The following is a 15,659-nucleotide window of genomic DNA, read 5'->3' on the forward strand; positions in this document are numbered from 1 at the left end:
TAAATTACAATCAGTTTTTTTTTTTTTTTTTTGTAATTTATAAATCAGTTTATTGAGATTTGAAATATTCGAAAATTCAAATCAATGATAATTGCATCATTTTCATTTAGATGTTTAACTTAAGCTTTATCATTGGAATTTTTTTTAGGATCCAATGGATGCAGATTTGATGCAATGGAATGGTTGTAGTAAAATGAGTTCTGGTCAGATGGAAGCATTAGTTCGTTTACATGGTGATGCGGTTGAAATTCAAGTACGTGGTCCATCTGAAATATCCACATCATGTTTTTATTTCTTGGAAGATATAACAAATCTTGTCGAGCAAACAGCTCAAGAAGTAGCACCAGGAATTTCCCTTGAACGACATTTCCTTTCACCTAAACATTTACGAGTAAGTTTACTTATATTTATGTTAAGGCTCTTTTTATTCATCGAATACTATTTCAGATTTTTTTTTCCCACTATTCAACGAAAGATCCCTAATACGCAATATGCTTTCCATACAAACATTATTTTTAGTCTATTAATGCTAGGCTTATTTTACACTTACATAATTTGAAATTAAAATTCTTTATCGATCTGATAATGTAATTAACTGATGAAGTAGAATTTATTTAACTGAACTATACGTCATATCACGTCTGGACATCCATTCATACATTTGTTGTCAGTTTGATTCATTCGTTATCAATTTGTTCTCTCCACTTTCAATTAAATCTTGTAAAGAAATGTTAGTGAGTCCAAATATTTGTATAACTCAAATATCATATTTCAGGAACATTTAGTAAATCCGGCAGTTTATGCTCCGGAAACAATTATGGCAATGCAACAAGCCGAATCGTTGACCATTCGTAATAATCAGGAAGGTGATGAGTTATTTACGGACGTTGTATGTTTCGGATCACGTGATGTAGCTGCTGTATTAACGCTTGGTATTGACGTTGGAGTTGCACAACTTCAACTTGCATCACGTTGTGAATTAGCTGCTCTTTTGGATCCTTCAGATGCAATGGGTAGAGATTGGTTAGTTTTTGGTTGTTGAGATTTATTTTGAATAAATTTTAGTCATTTAAAATTAATTTAGTCATAATTTAATCAATTATTTAGGTCTATTCTTGCGGTCAAATTAAATCTTACTGATCAGCTACCAGAAGTAGATTCAACAGGACAAAGTCTTTCGAGAACCGATCAACTTTTAGCGGAATGGGCATTACAATGTCCAGAAACAGCAACTGTTGGTCGTTTATGTACTGTTCTCGAGGAACTTGGAAGGCAGGATGCTCGAGATGCCCTTTATAGGTTTCATTTCAATTCAATTACTATGCAGGATTAGGGGAAAAAATTTTGATTTAATATTTTTGTAAATGTTTTTTTTTTTTTTCACAGGACTGTACCACTCTATTTGTTTGCTCCGATAGATGAGCAACCGGTGGCACATTTAACGGAATACGGTGATTCGGGTGTGGTTTCTTCAACACAATCAACAATTGATCCATGCTCTGCTTCAAATCTTTCACGATAGCAAAAAAAAAAAAAAAAAATGCAACAAGGTGCTGTTTGAAACACGAAAAAAAAAAATGAATTGATTTAAACGAATTAAAATGAATTGATTACTATTAATTTCGATTAATTACCAAAAGCTTACCATGCTTACTATCTTTTTATTTTTAAGAAAGATTTTTTACTATGCTTAAGTATTTTTTTATTTTTAAGAAGAAAGAAGTTATTCGTTGTATTTGTATTATTATGTGATGCTTATTAATTGTGTTCAATAAAATGGAAAGATCGTTTCTTTCTACATTTTCACTTTTATCACAGATTCATTAATTCTACTAATTCTATATCACTTTTAATCTTTTTTTTGAAAAAATCAATCGAATATTACTACTTAATGTTCACAATGTTAAAAGGCAAGAAAAAAAAGGAGCAATCAAAAATTAATCTTCATTATATCCATTTTTGTTGCAATGAAAATGGATTACCTATGATACTAATTAAACTTTGAGAATCTAACTTTTAACTTTCATAAGACTTTACTTGGTTTTTTTTTCGAAACTTTCTCTTCAACTGTCTTACTTCATTGCTTTTTTTTCTTATAATCGTATAACTTACTGAGGTATTCATTGGTTTTTCATATTTTTTGCTATTATAGAAATAAAACAGTTAAAAGGAAAGGAAAGGAAGAAAAATTAAAGTTATAGGCATCATAGATTAATTTTTCCCGAAAAATTCCGGAAAACTTCCGGTTTCTTCTGGTTACTCATACTCTATCATAGTAATGATTTCAACTAATGGTCTGAAAATAGTAAAATTTGGGCTGTGAGAGTTATTAAAAATTATGTTTTTCTTTGCCAACATGTTATAGTGTCACTTCAAGTTTTCAAATTTTACAGAATCTATCATTTTTAAACTTTTTAAATTTGATAACCTCTGATATAAAAGTTAAAATGATCTGTGGTTAGGAAAAGAAGATTAAGAATCAAACTACTTTATCAGAATTCTTAATCTTCCCATCCTTTACTTATTTCACCGAACAAATAACATGTTACTCATACATTAATATAATATGTTGTATAATTTTGCAAATTGATATAGCATACTTTATCAAAGTATAATACTGACCACAAATATATCTAACAAATGATTCGATGTGATAAAATATGTCATGCTGTATGATGACATGATATGACAAATGGCGATGTGGGATGATTGATTTGAAATTTAATTAATTAGCTCTTTCATTATTTCAGCGTTTTAATTATTTTATCAAAACTTGCATTCTGTAATAGATGTTAAATAATATGTTTGTAGCTTTTCCACTTTAGCACACCGAAATATTTTAGTTCTGGAAATTCTAAAACATTCTTTGATCTCTTTTAGATGTATTGATCGAAATTATTATGCTAATCGAATAATTAACTCTTCCATCTCAATTATCCTGTTACGTGTGTCTGTGTGTGTGGTACCTGTTTCATCTTTTTTAATTAAATCTATTAATTTCATATTATATTGCTCATACTTTATCACTACTATTATTACTCATATTTCGGGTTTTTCTTTGCTCTTTAACCTTCTCCTATCGGTTTAACTTTTTTTTATCATTTCATTTGAACACTTATAATATTTGATTTTTGATTTTGCTTTTATCAATTTCCATTTTGTATCGAATTTCGTCTTTTATCTCTATATGTATGCAATAATAGTAATAATCTTTTATAGTAAACAGGTAAAATTTTTGAGTATTTGATAAAAGAGGAAAGCCCCTCCACTTAATTAGTCCAAAACTAAGCCTTATTAGATTCCCAGGCTTCTATTTTCATCTTCCTTTGGCTTGATTTCTTCCATTCAATTTCCACTGTATTGAGAAGCATTCTGAATCATAAAAACGATTCATGCAAATGATTGAGGCTACTCATTCGAGGATACTGTATGGGACAATGAAAAAATTCATCAAATGGAGAATATCATTTAATATTTCTCGATTTCAATATTCAAAAATTGCACATTTCATTTGAAAATGCAACCGAGAACATATACAAAGGAAAGGCAATGAAATTTTTTTGAAATAAAATGATACATAATTGGGGTCAAACTAGGGTCAAAGGATTACCATAGCTATCGCTTCCTTAACGTGGTAGTTCGGAACATGATATTGATGTTGTCAGAGCTGTTTTCAGATTTTTTCGGGATTTTCCTTCACTGCAACAGATCTTCAATTAGCCTTCCACACATTTGCATGATGCATTCATAGTTCTTTTACCATTCAAATTTTTTCCTTCCCTTGAAATGCGGGATTATTTTAAGAAATCTGAGAAACCAAGAAAGCAGGGATAAATGTACTAATATTCATTCAATTTGTTGTATAAGGTGCCACTATTGTAAAGGTGTACTGTATTAGATCATTCGATATGACACGACAAGAAGAGAAACTTTAGTTTAAAATAACTCAGCTTTTCAGTGAAAGAAGCTTAATTACTTTTCACCTTGATCTATGAGATGAAGCAAGCTGATGTATAGAGAAGAATTATTTTAGAAAATTATTTTAATCAGACTTTTTTTTTTAGAATTACATTAATCACTTTTTTTTCCCCAGGAAATAAATTAGCTTGGATAACTCGTATTGGCGATAGTTTTTATTTCGGAAATTGCAAAAAGAAATGTTAGCTGAGATTGGTAAAGAGAAAGATAGTAGGATTAGTTGTAAAGTATGTAGAAGAAATGTATTCAAGATATTGGTCAATAGAATAGCCATTACTAGAACTAATATCAACTATATTGAATATAGGATAAAGGATACTTGTAGTGAAATAAGAGATGAATATGAATTCACTTTTGCGCCATTTGATAGACTGCTAAGGAGTATGATATCCATAAATATGGTAGATTAAATAATAAGAGATTATTAAAGCAATTCTATTGGTCTTGAAGGAGACGAAGAATGAAGCAAAGGATTGATTAGAATCCGGAATACCGAACTTTCTGAATGAATTTACTATTGTAATAATCATTCTTACAAAAATTCTCTCTAGACATATGGAGCTATTTTAAAACGATGACTTTGTACGGAAATAACCTTCCTCAGCTTTGATTAGTTTTAAGTTCACAGATTATTTCCGGAAAGGTACTACTACATTTACCTTTTCTTGACAAAAATGTCAAACAAGCGAGCGGCAATGTTACTTGCAACCAATTCGCTAGCATTTTGCGTCACCAACCTTAATACCAATGTAGTGTCACCAATAAACTGCTCAGCAAATAATTGTGTGAGATGATCGGTCATTTTTTCTTGCGGTTGCTAAAAATTAGCTAATATTAAATGAGTTTAAAAACGGATATTAAATATAGCTTATTTCAAGGATTTTCAGCAAGAAAGGGCGCAACATGTTCAACTATGACAAGTGCGCATATAATTATACCCAATCTGTTAAATTATCTTAAACTAAACTAACACCAAGTCTAACGAGTCCAATTAGAAATCGATAGCTTGAAGTGATCGAATTCAACACATAGATCCAGTAAAATAAATTGATTACTGTTAGGGTTATTACGATGAGTAGCCACCACCAAAGCGCAATGTAAATCTTCTCGTTAAACATATTTGCCATCAGGACACATTGAATGGTGTGGCGATGTACATTACCCATGACACGAATCTGAACTTTCACAACATTTATCATCTTCTTTCCGCTAACCTTTCCGCAGCATCATACATTACATCCTTTTATTTTCTTTCGCAACATTCATCATTTATTATTTTCTTTCCGCTAACTTTTCTGCAGCACATGCTTCCTTTTCATTACTCTATGAAAAAAGATGACAAACCTTAAAGTCGCACATGGTAACTCGCGGGAAAAGACCGGTATTTTGCCATGTTTGTTGTCTCACTAGTGCTTTCGTTAAATCATACCCATTTCCGCCCAAATAAAGTGATACTATCCAAAACTAAAAATGAATTAATTTACAATTAAAAACAACTCATATTTGCAGGGAATTACAAATTAAAATAAATCAAGCCAAAGCAAATGAAAATTTCCCGAAAAATCCTTTTCCTCTCACCTGTACTGTTGCATTTGCTATGAATAGTAATTTAGTTATTAGATAAATTGTACTGAGATAAGAATGGGTAAGAATCCTGAAACATCACTAATAAGATCAATTACATGAAAGAACAAGCTAATTAAGCTTCCTCATGTTAAACATACATACTGTCGACATTATTGTTAATTAAAAGCATCAACCTGATAGGCTAATCTCCTAGAACTACCAGAAATTTTTCATTGACTTTATGAGAATTGTAAAATATCCAAACAATTTGATCATTTTCAAAATATTTGCTATCCTAAAATCAATATTTAGTATGGTACCTTGTAAAGATAACAAGCAAATTACTATTCTGTAATATTTTAGGCAATTGTTTGGTTGATTTATCAGCATAATAGATATGATTAGCAATTGAATCCATGATATCATTTGCTTCATCATTACAAGGATCCATTTGACGTACGCTATCCGCCATTGATATCACTGCACGTGTTTGTACGTCTGCAAGAGAACTGAGATTAATGAAATTATTAATGAAAAGATTAATGAAATTATTTCTCATACTTTTCGAAAATTTAAATTAAATCAAAAAAAATGCACAGACTGTTTGCTTCAATTTCTAAAACTACAATTATTTCCTAAAACTTGATAGAAAAAAAAACGAACTTGAAGTCCAGTTAAGCATTCGCCAGAAAACGTGAGGTATTATGAAAAACATTGCTTGCAATATCAATGTGAATGGTACCCACTAAAGTAATTCAGAAGTTAATATCACATGATTATGCATCATCATCCTGATATAATCTGTTTATCAATTACGATCAAATTAGTTAAGAATTGGTAATAGCAAAAGTTTGATAACAAAATTGTTCTATTTGATCACTGTGGATCGAAAGGATATTGTTACTATCATTACTTGATAATAAGTGATCAATTTTTCTTCCCGGTATTTCTCGTTTTGTGGCATTTCCTGATCCAATGGAATGTAGTAGGTATTTTCCACGAAACAGTAATCTTCCGCATATTGTTCCCACGATTTTTGTGATGCTAATTGAGCAGGTAACCAACATTGAATTGGATCACCACCATATTCCTGCATAATGCATTTTTAAGGATGAATTTTTTTAAAGCTATTAAATTTCAGGAATTTCTGAATTTTCAGCATACTACCAATAGTACCATATAGTTTTGATCGATCTGATGATAATCCTCATATCAAATTGAGTTGCATTTATTTCATTTCAATTTAATTCAATCGATTTAAATCCAATTAACTCAGTTCAATTCGATCACACCCATCATTTTGAAGTCCTCGTAATATTTTCCTTTACTCGTATTGTATTGATCTTTTATAAGCTATTCTAAGATTGAAATTTTGTGAAATTTTTGACGCCATTTCAGATCCAAATCATAGATTCTAATTCGATCTTCGATGTGAATTAAAATTCTCTGAATTTATGGTAGTGGGATTATAGAATATTATCCTTTAAATTAGCTAAACAGTAGCATTCCGGAATGTCAACTGAGCAAGGCAACCAATTGATGACAAAAAATGGTCAACTTTCTTTTAATGTCTTGAATAAAGATGACAAGTTCACACCTCCCCTTTTAGCACAATTAATTGTTGTCTTTGCTAATTAATGAATCCAAATATGTTTAAAGTGAAATCAATGTAACAAAAATAACAGATGTTATTTGTCATTACCGTAATCAGCAAAAGTATAAGTGAATTCAGCATTGAGGAAGGACATTTGAGTTGTAACACAATAAAGTACCAGAGATTGAGAAATTTTTGGTAAAGGATGATGAAACAAAAGTAAATATGACGAATGATTTATTGATCGGGTACGGTAGGTAGATAGGTAGGTATGTATATAGTACTGAATCAAAAAAGGCAACAAAAAAGTGTACATAAACCAGAGTCATTTTATAAGTTAGTCAAAATGATAAATGATAAAAATGAAACTTAAGCGAAGTATAGACATAATGAATGGTCAATTGCGCCTAATGCAATTACGAATTTCATGCTACTTTTACCATAAGTAGAATAAACCCTTGGAATAGTTGTCTTGCCTGTTGTATTCTGGTAGAACGGGAAGGAATAATTCCAGAATTTGCAAAGAAATCCTGGACGATGATAATAACAATAATAATAATTATCATGAAAAAGAAATGAAGAAGTGAGAGTTTGATTGTTACATCAGAAAATATTGAAATGAATTAAAGAAGTGATAGATGTCATCTAAATTTTTTCTGTCCTTCTTCAGCATAATTTCATAACTTAAGACTTCGGATGAGTACAGAAATGAATGACAACAATGGTTTTCAACGGGTAATTTCATGAGAACGGTTGTATGTTAAATGAAAAACGGACTGGGATTATTCTTATCAATGTTTGATAAAAACTAGTATGTTAAAAGTTTTGCTTAAAGTTTATTTTCAAATTTAACAAAATTTATTATTTTTGAATTTTGTGATCATTGCTATAAATTGAAAAAAGTTCAAGTGATCATTGATCAGGAAAAGAATTAGGAATTATTGATTGCCTCACAGATCCTTTTGAAAGATTTCAAACAATTAAATGTCACCTTCTTTTTATTATGAGGTAGTAGTGAAAAGGAATAAATAGTAAAGGACAAGGACAGATTGTTTGTTTCATGTCATATTTGTCACACATTGGGAAAATGAAACAATATAATTGAGAAACCTTGGCTATTATCGTAAATGCAGCAACAAGTAATATCAATGTAGTGACGTGATAATTTAGTCGATCGATGGAATCTTCTTCATATCGTGGTTTTGTCAACGATTCGATCACTATCGATAATTTATCCATACCAAGAAGAAAGAAAAAAATGAATGCTTATTTGCATGTTGCAAAAACTTTAATGAAGTTTAAAAATAAATTTTTAACTATTAGAATCAGAATTACTTCCTTCAAATATTTTCTATAAACAATTTATTTAATTCAAATTTTCAGTTTCAAGCTAAAATACCATTTTTTATGAAAATATTCATATTAATTTGGATATTAAGGAGAAATTTTGCAATGAAAATTCAATACGAAATGAAATGAAATAAATGCAAATTAAGATATATTAATGAATGAATCATGATTAACCTATGAAGAGATTATTGATTAATGAAGGAATGATAAGAGTGATGATTAGGAAATTGAAAATGAAATAATCAACAAAAAAAAAAAAGTGATTTCATCTCCCAATTTTATCAATGCATCTTCTTTATTGCACTGATTTATTTCCAATGATTTCAGGGAATTTTCGTTATTTTATTTTCTTTTTTCTTCTTTTTTTTTTCAGAGAAGCGAAAAGAATGATTTTTTGCTGTGAGCCAATCGACGATTTGCTCTCTTTAGACAAAATCCATGCCTCGTTTGTTCATATCACTGTTTCATATCAAAAAGCTACCATATCGACCGAAACTTTTTTTTCGTTTTCCAATAGTTACACTCTTAATTTTAGCAATTTTAAAAGTGCCACTTCCATCACGTCACCACTATTAAAGTGTTCCTAACTTCATCTACAACATCTAATCTTCAGCACTTCCTGACTAAATAATTTTCTCTTTTTTCCTTTCTTTTTTTTTAAAGAAAGGCCATAGTGAATGTTACACATTTCGAAGATATTTTCTTGTAAAATTATTGAAAATAAAAATATACACATGTTATTTTGGATAATTAATCTCTTGCAGCGATCCAATATGCAACAAATGGGTTCGAATATTTTGAAGAATATGAATGGTATTAAGTTGGAAAATTTACATTTCTGCTTTGCTATTTTCTTATCTTCATATTAACGCAATTATACAGGTGAGCTATTTGTGAACATTGATCACTATATTTAAATGATGACAGTGATGACATTTAAAGCATAGCGGACTGAATTGTATAATATCAAAAAAAAACCTTTCGCTTGTAAATTCCTTGTAATTGCAAACAATGTAACTTCCAGTAAACAACATTTTTATTAGCTACACTAAAGTATATCATATCGATAAAACTTTTTCTTTATACGTGCCACTATATGGCATAGAGAAAGCAATGCATCCAGATGGACGTGATTGCAAGGAAACTGAAATGCCAACAATTTACAACGAACCATTAAATGTCGATCTAAGGAAAAGAGTCATACTTCTCATAGTGAAGTAATTCAATATGCCACATATATTCGGAACTGATAACAACTTATCAAAACGAGAAGCGCAATGTTGTCCAAGAAATGGTAAAGAAAATGCTGACCATTTGTTTTGCAAAAAATAAATTCATAAAATTATGCATCAAAAAAAAAGACTTTGAGGAAACAAAAGTAAAACAAACGTACTGATTGCCTTCAAAAATATTCTTACAAATAATACCATACACAAATCGCGCGTATATGAACGCAATTACGTACGTGTAAGAAAAAACATACACTGCATTAACACAAGGCATATGTGAACAGATTTTACTAATATCCTCGCGGGGAGAATGTTTACCACTATCGGAATTACCAAAAAAAAAAATCAACAAACTTATATCCTTAACTTATCAGATTAAAAAACTTTCTGCTGCTATCATAACTAATGCTATTAATGCTGCAACATCCCCAAGACCAGTGATATCTAACTAAATGAAAATCACCCAAGTTTGAAACTGACTTCAATGAGCTTGAAAAGTGGTAAATATATTTCAGTGGACAATTTATCAGTTTTTAAGCTTATTCAAACCATCCAGCCGTGTAACACTCAATACCTTCGTCCTACCCTAAAGACTATTGAATATTTAAAATCTGCATTCAATCAGCTCCTTAAATTACAATTAGCCTTACCAGAAGAAAAAAGAAAAACATACTCTCTACCGCCGAATATTAGTTTCAAAAAAAAGAAAAGAACTTGCAAGCGTTTGGCCAAGTTGAAATAAAACACGGCAAAGTGATAAGGAAAAATGAACTTCCAAGAAAAACTTCCGAGATTATAACAAATTATAACCATAACTAAGAAATAAAGAGAAACAATAGTCAGTCTTTAATAACATAAAGGAAATAATGCATCCGCTCATCTTAGCCCTATTTTATTTACTGACCGGAGTAACTGGTGCTAACGCGATAATTGTTCCGACGATTGTAATTATTGTGGAAACTGCCATAACCGCTTCGTTGTTGACTTCCGTAATTGTAACCTAGAAGTATATTATAGTCAGGAAAATTGAATTCAAATTTAGTAAATCTTAGTTGAAATGACTTCTGTGGGTCTTACTTTGTCCTGGTATGACAGATACCTTCATATGGTTCCTTCTTTCACGAAGCTTCCTATCGTCATAAAAGGTGAATAAAAAATATGGAATTGATGAGAAATCCTAATCGTAGATAATGAAAAAAATGAAATGTTTTTGTAAATAAATTTCAATAAGCAAAATGCTTTATCCAGCTTAAAGCAACTATATTTATCAGCTTCGTGAACCATATCTAGAATAAATAGAATACATTGCACTAAGTGTGCAGCTGAGAGAACTAAGAAATGAAGCCGTAGAAATTAAGTGCCAATTGCAATCAACAATTTTATGTATAGCTCGGAACAGTGGGATAATGGCAGTTCCATAAGAGCAAGATTAACCAGAATTGTAGCGATAGCCACTGCTCATATGCCCACCACGGCCACCACGTCCACCCATGTATCCTCGAGGACGGCGATATGTAAGTGAACGCACCGCAGAATGTCCAAATGTCTCTTGGTTTGTTTCACGCTCTTTTCTCCAATCCGTACGAGGTTTCCTATAGTAAGAAAAAGACATGTTTTATGTATTGGAAAAATCACTCAGAAAACCCAGTTTTCTTGCAACGATGAAATGGTAATATAGATAAAAATTAAAAAATGTGCTGTGAACATACCCTTCCTGTTTTTCAAGCGCTTCACATGAAATTCGATCAAAAAATGATGAGCTTTTATCGTAGTACCGCTTTTCCAGTTCCTCCTGGCCATTTTCAGCGATCTCTTCTTCGACAACATCTGAACCAGCATCAGATCCCGTTACTGACTTTTTACTTCCATCTAGAAAACATCCAAAAAGGAAAAATGAAGGACCACGGACCTCCTTCCATCTCTGCATATCCAAACAGATGGTCCATTTAAAACCTAGTAATTATTTGTCAATAAATTGTGATATAGCAGAATAAAAGATCTTGAACAATAAACGGATCATACGAATAAATTAACCATAAATAGTACAAGATCACTACTTACGCGGGCTATTAGATATGAAATAATGTTGCCTATAATTTGCAATAATACTGAACGCTTAAATAATGACAGCATCGGAATAAGGATTGGTCTGTCATTCAGTCCAGCAGTGTCTAACATTACTGGAGGTTTCGCAATGCTATTGCAGTTTCAACTGCTGCGATATAATGTATTGCTGTCCAACATCATAGTAAATAATGATATAAAGGACAACAGGCAATAAGTGAGAAGGACAAGTATATAAAAATCAAAAATTTCTTATCGTCGCCTCAAATATGTCAATTTGATCATTGCTAAAATACTGATACAACTTCAAAAAATTGTATAGACCTGTGAAAAAAAAATCGCTAAAAATCGGACATTAGAAGTACGCAGGAAAGCACTATACAATTCTCATTTCATTTTACAATAACTAACCCTCCAGCTTGGTCTTCTTAAGATCGAGACTGATATGATTCAGCGTTTCTTGGAATTGTTCATTGGCCTTCTCAAAATCGTAATCACTTTCAAACTTCAGCTTCTCTTTCGACTGTGGCTTGCCACCTACCCCACCACGATGACTTCCTCCACCGCGCTGATAATTTACACTACCTCCACGACCGAAGAAACCTCCGCGACTTTCGCGATAACTGTTCTGCTGTCCACCTCGTCCATAGTTCCCCTGATAAGTCCCACCAACAGTTGGATAATTTTGCTGTCCTGGAATTTGAAATATCTTACAGTTTTGAAATATAAAGGCTATTTGAAGCAAGCTACAAGCCGTCCATTTTGCTAACGGCAGCATCACTATAGCGGAATGAAATACGGCAGGTTACACCCGAGACTATACAGTAAAAATGATCAGGGTACAGTTGGAAGCGAACGAAAAAAAAAAAACAAAACGATCATCATACTTTGATCAGCACGAAAAATCCCAAAAAAGGAGATGCATCGAAATAACAGTGATGATGAAAAGGACTTAACGCATCAGTTTCTCTCTGACATCATAGTGCTCCGAAGAAAGCAATAAATGCAAGGAAATATGATTTAGATTTGTGACAGCCTAACGCAGGTATAATGAGCTAGTGCTAAGTCTCGACCACCACAACGTCCCAAACCGTTCTGCTAAACGAAAAAGACAAAACAAAACGTTAAATAGGAAACAGTACAAATCAGGAAGTATATTTTAAGCTCTTTCCTTGCACTAACAAAGCCTTAAGTATGTATAAACTGACGTCCTGTATTAAGTGCTCCTTGATGAATCTGTTGCTGAAAACCACCACGGTTTTTAGTACCTGTCGCAGGTTGTATTGCATTTGGCAGTGAACCTGTACGCTGATTGCGCCCCGCACCAGGAGCACGCGAATGTGCCGGATCTTCTGCTGGAGAAATGCGATTCGGTGTGCCAGAACGTGACGCTTTAAATACATTGGAATTACTCTTGTAAATAAATAATATACCAAAACTTGGTAAAGTAATAAATTATATAATCCTGTACAGTGACACATTTTCTCCGTAAACCATTTTTTTCAGATTAACTTACAGCAAAGCCATTTTTATATTCTCCGTCTAATTTATAGAAAAATATTGTTTTATAAATTTCGTATAAAGATTGGTGCAAAAAAGATTATTAAAAAGATTACAAATAACTAAGTTAAATTTTCAATTCCCAAATTTATGGTCAACTAAATAAATCAAACTGTGGAAGAACTCACATCCAGCGCTAATAATATTGCTGCCTATAGGTACATTTGGAACTGAGGGATGCATTGGAATGGTGCGTCCAGAAGAAATCGATAGTATGGCTGGATCATATGCCAAACCGCTAGCAAGCTGAGGTACCGGTTTTGGTGTTTCACATACAATCAGATCTTTGATATCTGTTGCTTTGAAAATAATATATTCATATATGTCATCACGAGCAGCAACTGGATTTGGCGTTGGTCTGTCTTCTGTTCCGAACGAGCGCACTGAAATATATCACATCAGGAGAGAGCAGCAAAATGAAATCCAGCAGCAACTTCAAAAAAAAAAGCTCTAACTTGAACGTTTCATTGGACTATAGCTACGGCAAAAACTCGACAATGTGCAAACAAGACAGGCATATTTGGTGACGAATACTGACCAATTGAAAAAATCGGACGGATTAAGATGCTATCATGAGTTACCACTCTTTCTACTGCCTGCTTAAACTGTGGCTCCTGCCTGCTGTTTTCAGTCCGTCTACCAACTCAGTCTTTCATATTAAACAAGCAAAATGAATATAAAATGACTGCAGCATCTAATCATTTATATCTTTATTCCGTATCAACGAGCATAAGACCGATCAACCCAACCCAACATCTGATTTGGTGTTACAATATTCGCGTTAGTTACATACACTCAGGGAATTACACTTGACTTGGAATATCATCATATATAAGCAGGAAATTCAGTACAGTAACCTTTGGCAAGAGCAATAGTTGATTCATTCGTATCGACGGTATATAATATTCCTTCATAGCGTATATCCAATTTGGATATTAAACTTATTCTGCTCCCAATGTAGGGAGTTTGCTGTGCCATTATGCCACAGTTATGCAGCCAGAATGAAAAACGCAATGAATAATCCCTACCTACCCTGAAGATAATAACACGCAACCTCAAAGTAATAGCAACAACGATATATTCACGAGAGATAATCACAAATATTACGGCTGATCTTCACGCAATCTTTACGACACATCTCTGTCCTCTGTATATTATGCTGCAGGTTTCTTCCAAGAACGACCTACACTATAAACCTAAGTATATGTGTTACTTAATCATGCTAAACATGTATGCAGACCAAAGCGCAACATCCCGAATATTGCGTGAAGAACTCTTCCAATAGTGTCTTGCTTACGAAAAACCTGGGTTTTTAGGATCTGTTGGTTATCAAAATTGATTTCCGAAAGTCGATTGTAAATGGAACTTTGAATAGATGCTCTGAAACTTTGCAAATATGAGTGGAAAAGAAATGAACATGTAAAAACTTGAGAACACGTAAGATATAAAAGTATCTCCAAAGCATGTCATTTTGAAGAAAAACAACAAAACAACCTAAAAGTACACCAAATGAAGGATATATGGGAATAGATAATATCACCATCAGCAGAACCCATCAGTTGTATTGAAGTAGATCAAGTATCCATTAAAAGTGACCGAAGAGATAGCATAGGCTATAAATACTTTGTAAAGTAATCAATTACTTCTTCACTTACCTTACCCCGGTCCAACATTGCAGCCCATCTTCCCGGCATTCCAAAAACTATGTAAACATGAAGTGCACCGACAAGCATTTATAAAGGAAAAAAGACATTCGTTGATTGTGTGCGCTAGCTTCTTCACCATTTTCAGTATTTTAACACATACATAACACATATGCATACATACATACACATACACGTACACACACATACATACATACACACATACACACACACACAGTGTAGAGTATTTTAACAATGTATATTGTAAGAAAAGGACGTAGAAACGCAAAATCCATGACACTAAAACAGTATAACATGAACAGGAAGCGAATCAATATCTGGCATAATAAATGAGTGAAAGACTAGCAAGAAGGTAGATGAAGCTTAGACTTTAATAAAAAAGTGACTCTTAATAGGAAAACGAAAACATTTTGACTAAGAAAAACAATTTTCATTGAACATCTTTAAAGTAGGTGAACACATTCATTAGTTTGTTCTAGCTAGTTTTCTTTTCAAATCATCTCTTTGTTTGATTCCTATACTTCATCACTTTCCTCGCCGTATACCATTTCTACCCATTTTTCAAATTATTACTGATGAAGAAAACCGAGAACCATGTTTACCATAAACTCTTACATTTAAAACATACTTGAAGAAGCAAATCAATTATATATG

General features: G+C 32.2%; 3 protein-coding genes across 4 annotated transcripts in view; 1 reads left to right on the top strand and 2 right to left on the bottom strand.

Moving 5' to 3' along the window:
- LOAG_18496 overlaps positions 1-1,526 on the top strand; it is a gene marked incomplete at both ends in the record, with an annotated part of 26,664 nt that extends 25,138 nt beyond the window's left edge. Inside the window, 4 exons of one of the 2 annotated variants that reach the window (XM_020451156.1) lie at positions 149-391; positions 776-1,023; positions 1,108-1,299; positions 1,387-1,526. In XM_020451156.1, the coding sequence (XP_020305083.1) occupies positions 149-391; positions 776-1,023; positions 1,108-1,299; positions 1,387-1,522 (819 nt within the window). The remainder of the gene's footprint in view (positions 1-148; positions 392-775; positions 1,024-1,107; positions 1,300-1,386) is intronic. The other variant, XM_020451155.1, reaches the window with a different exon arrangement.
- A 3,107-nt stretch (positions 1,527-4,633) lies between these two features.
- LOAG_18497 (hypothetical protein) lies at positions 4,634-8,377 on the bottom strand (the record flags this gene model as incomplete). Its single annotated transcript, XM_020451157.1, has 8 exons — positions 4,634-4,795; positions 4,950-5,153; positions 5,323-5,442; positions 5,557-5,632; positions 5,865-6,042; positions 6,208-6,289; positions 6,458-6,634; positions 8,249-8,377. 8 exons carry the CDS (start codon positions 8,375-8,377, stop codon positions 4,634-4,636), a joined length of 1,128 nt encoding a protein of 375 aa, XP_020305084.1.
- A 1,964-nt stretch (positions 8,378-10,341) lies between these two features.
- On the bottom strand, positions 10,342-14,728 carry LOAG_07155 (cytokinesis). Its single transcript, XM_003142689.2, has 7 exons — positions 14,199-14,728; positions 13,470-13,724; positions 12,990-13,172; positions 12,193-12,474; positions 11,427-11,586; positions 11,152-11,309; positions 10,342-10,717 (listed from the first exon to the last, which is right to left on the bottom strand). The coding sequence occupies exons 1-7, from the start codon at positions 14,317-14,319 to the stop codon at positions 10,614-10,616; spliced, it is 1,263 nt and encodes a 420-aa protein (XP_003142737.1). The 5' UTR covers positions 14,320-14,728; the 3' UTR covers positions 10,342-10,613.
- Positions 14,729-15,659: the final 931 nt, after the last annotated feature.

The sequence above is a fragment of the Loa loa genome, assembly GCF_000183805.2.
Source record: "Loa loa unplaced genomic scaffold supercont3.335, whole genome shotgun sequence".
NCBI lineage: Eukaryota > Metazoa > Nematoda > Chromadorea > Rhabditida > Onchocercidae > Loa > Loa loa.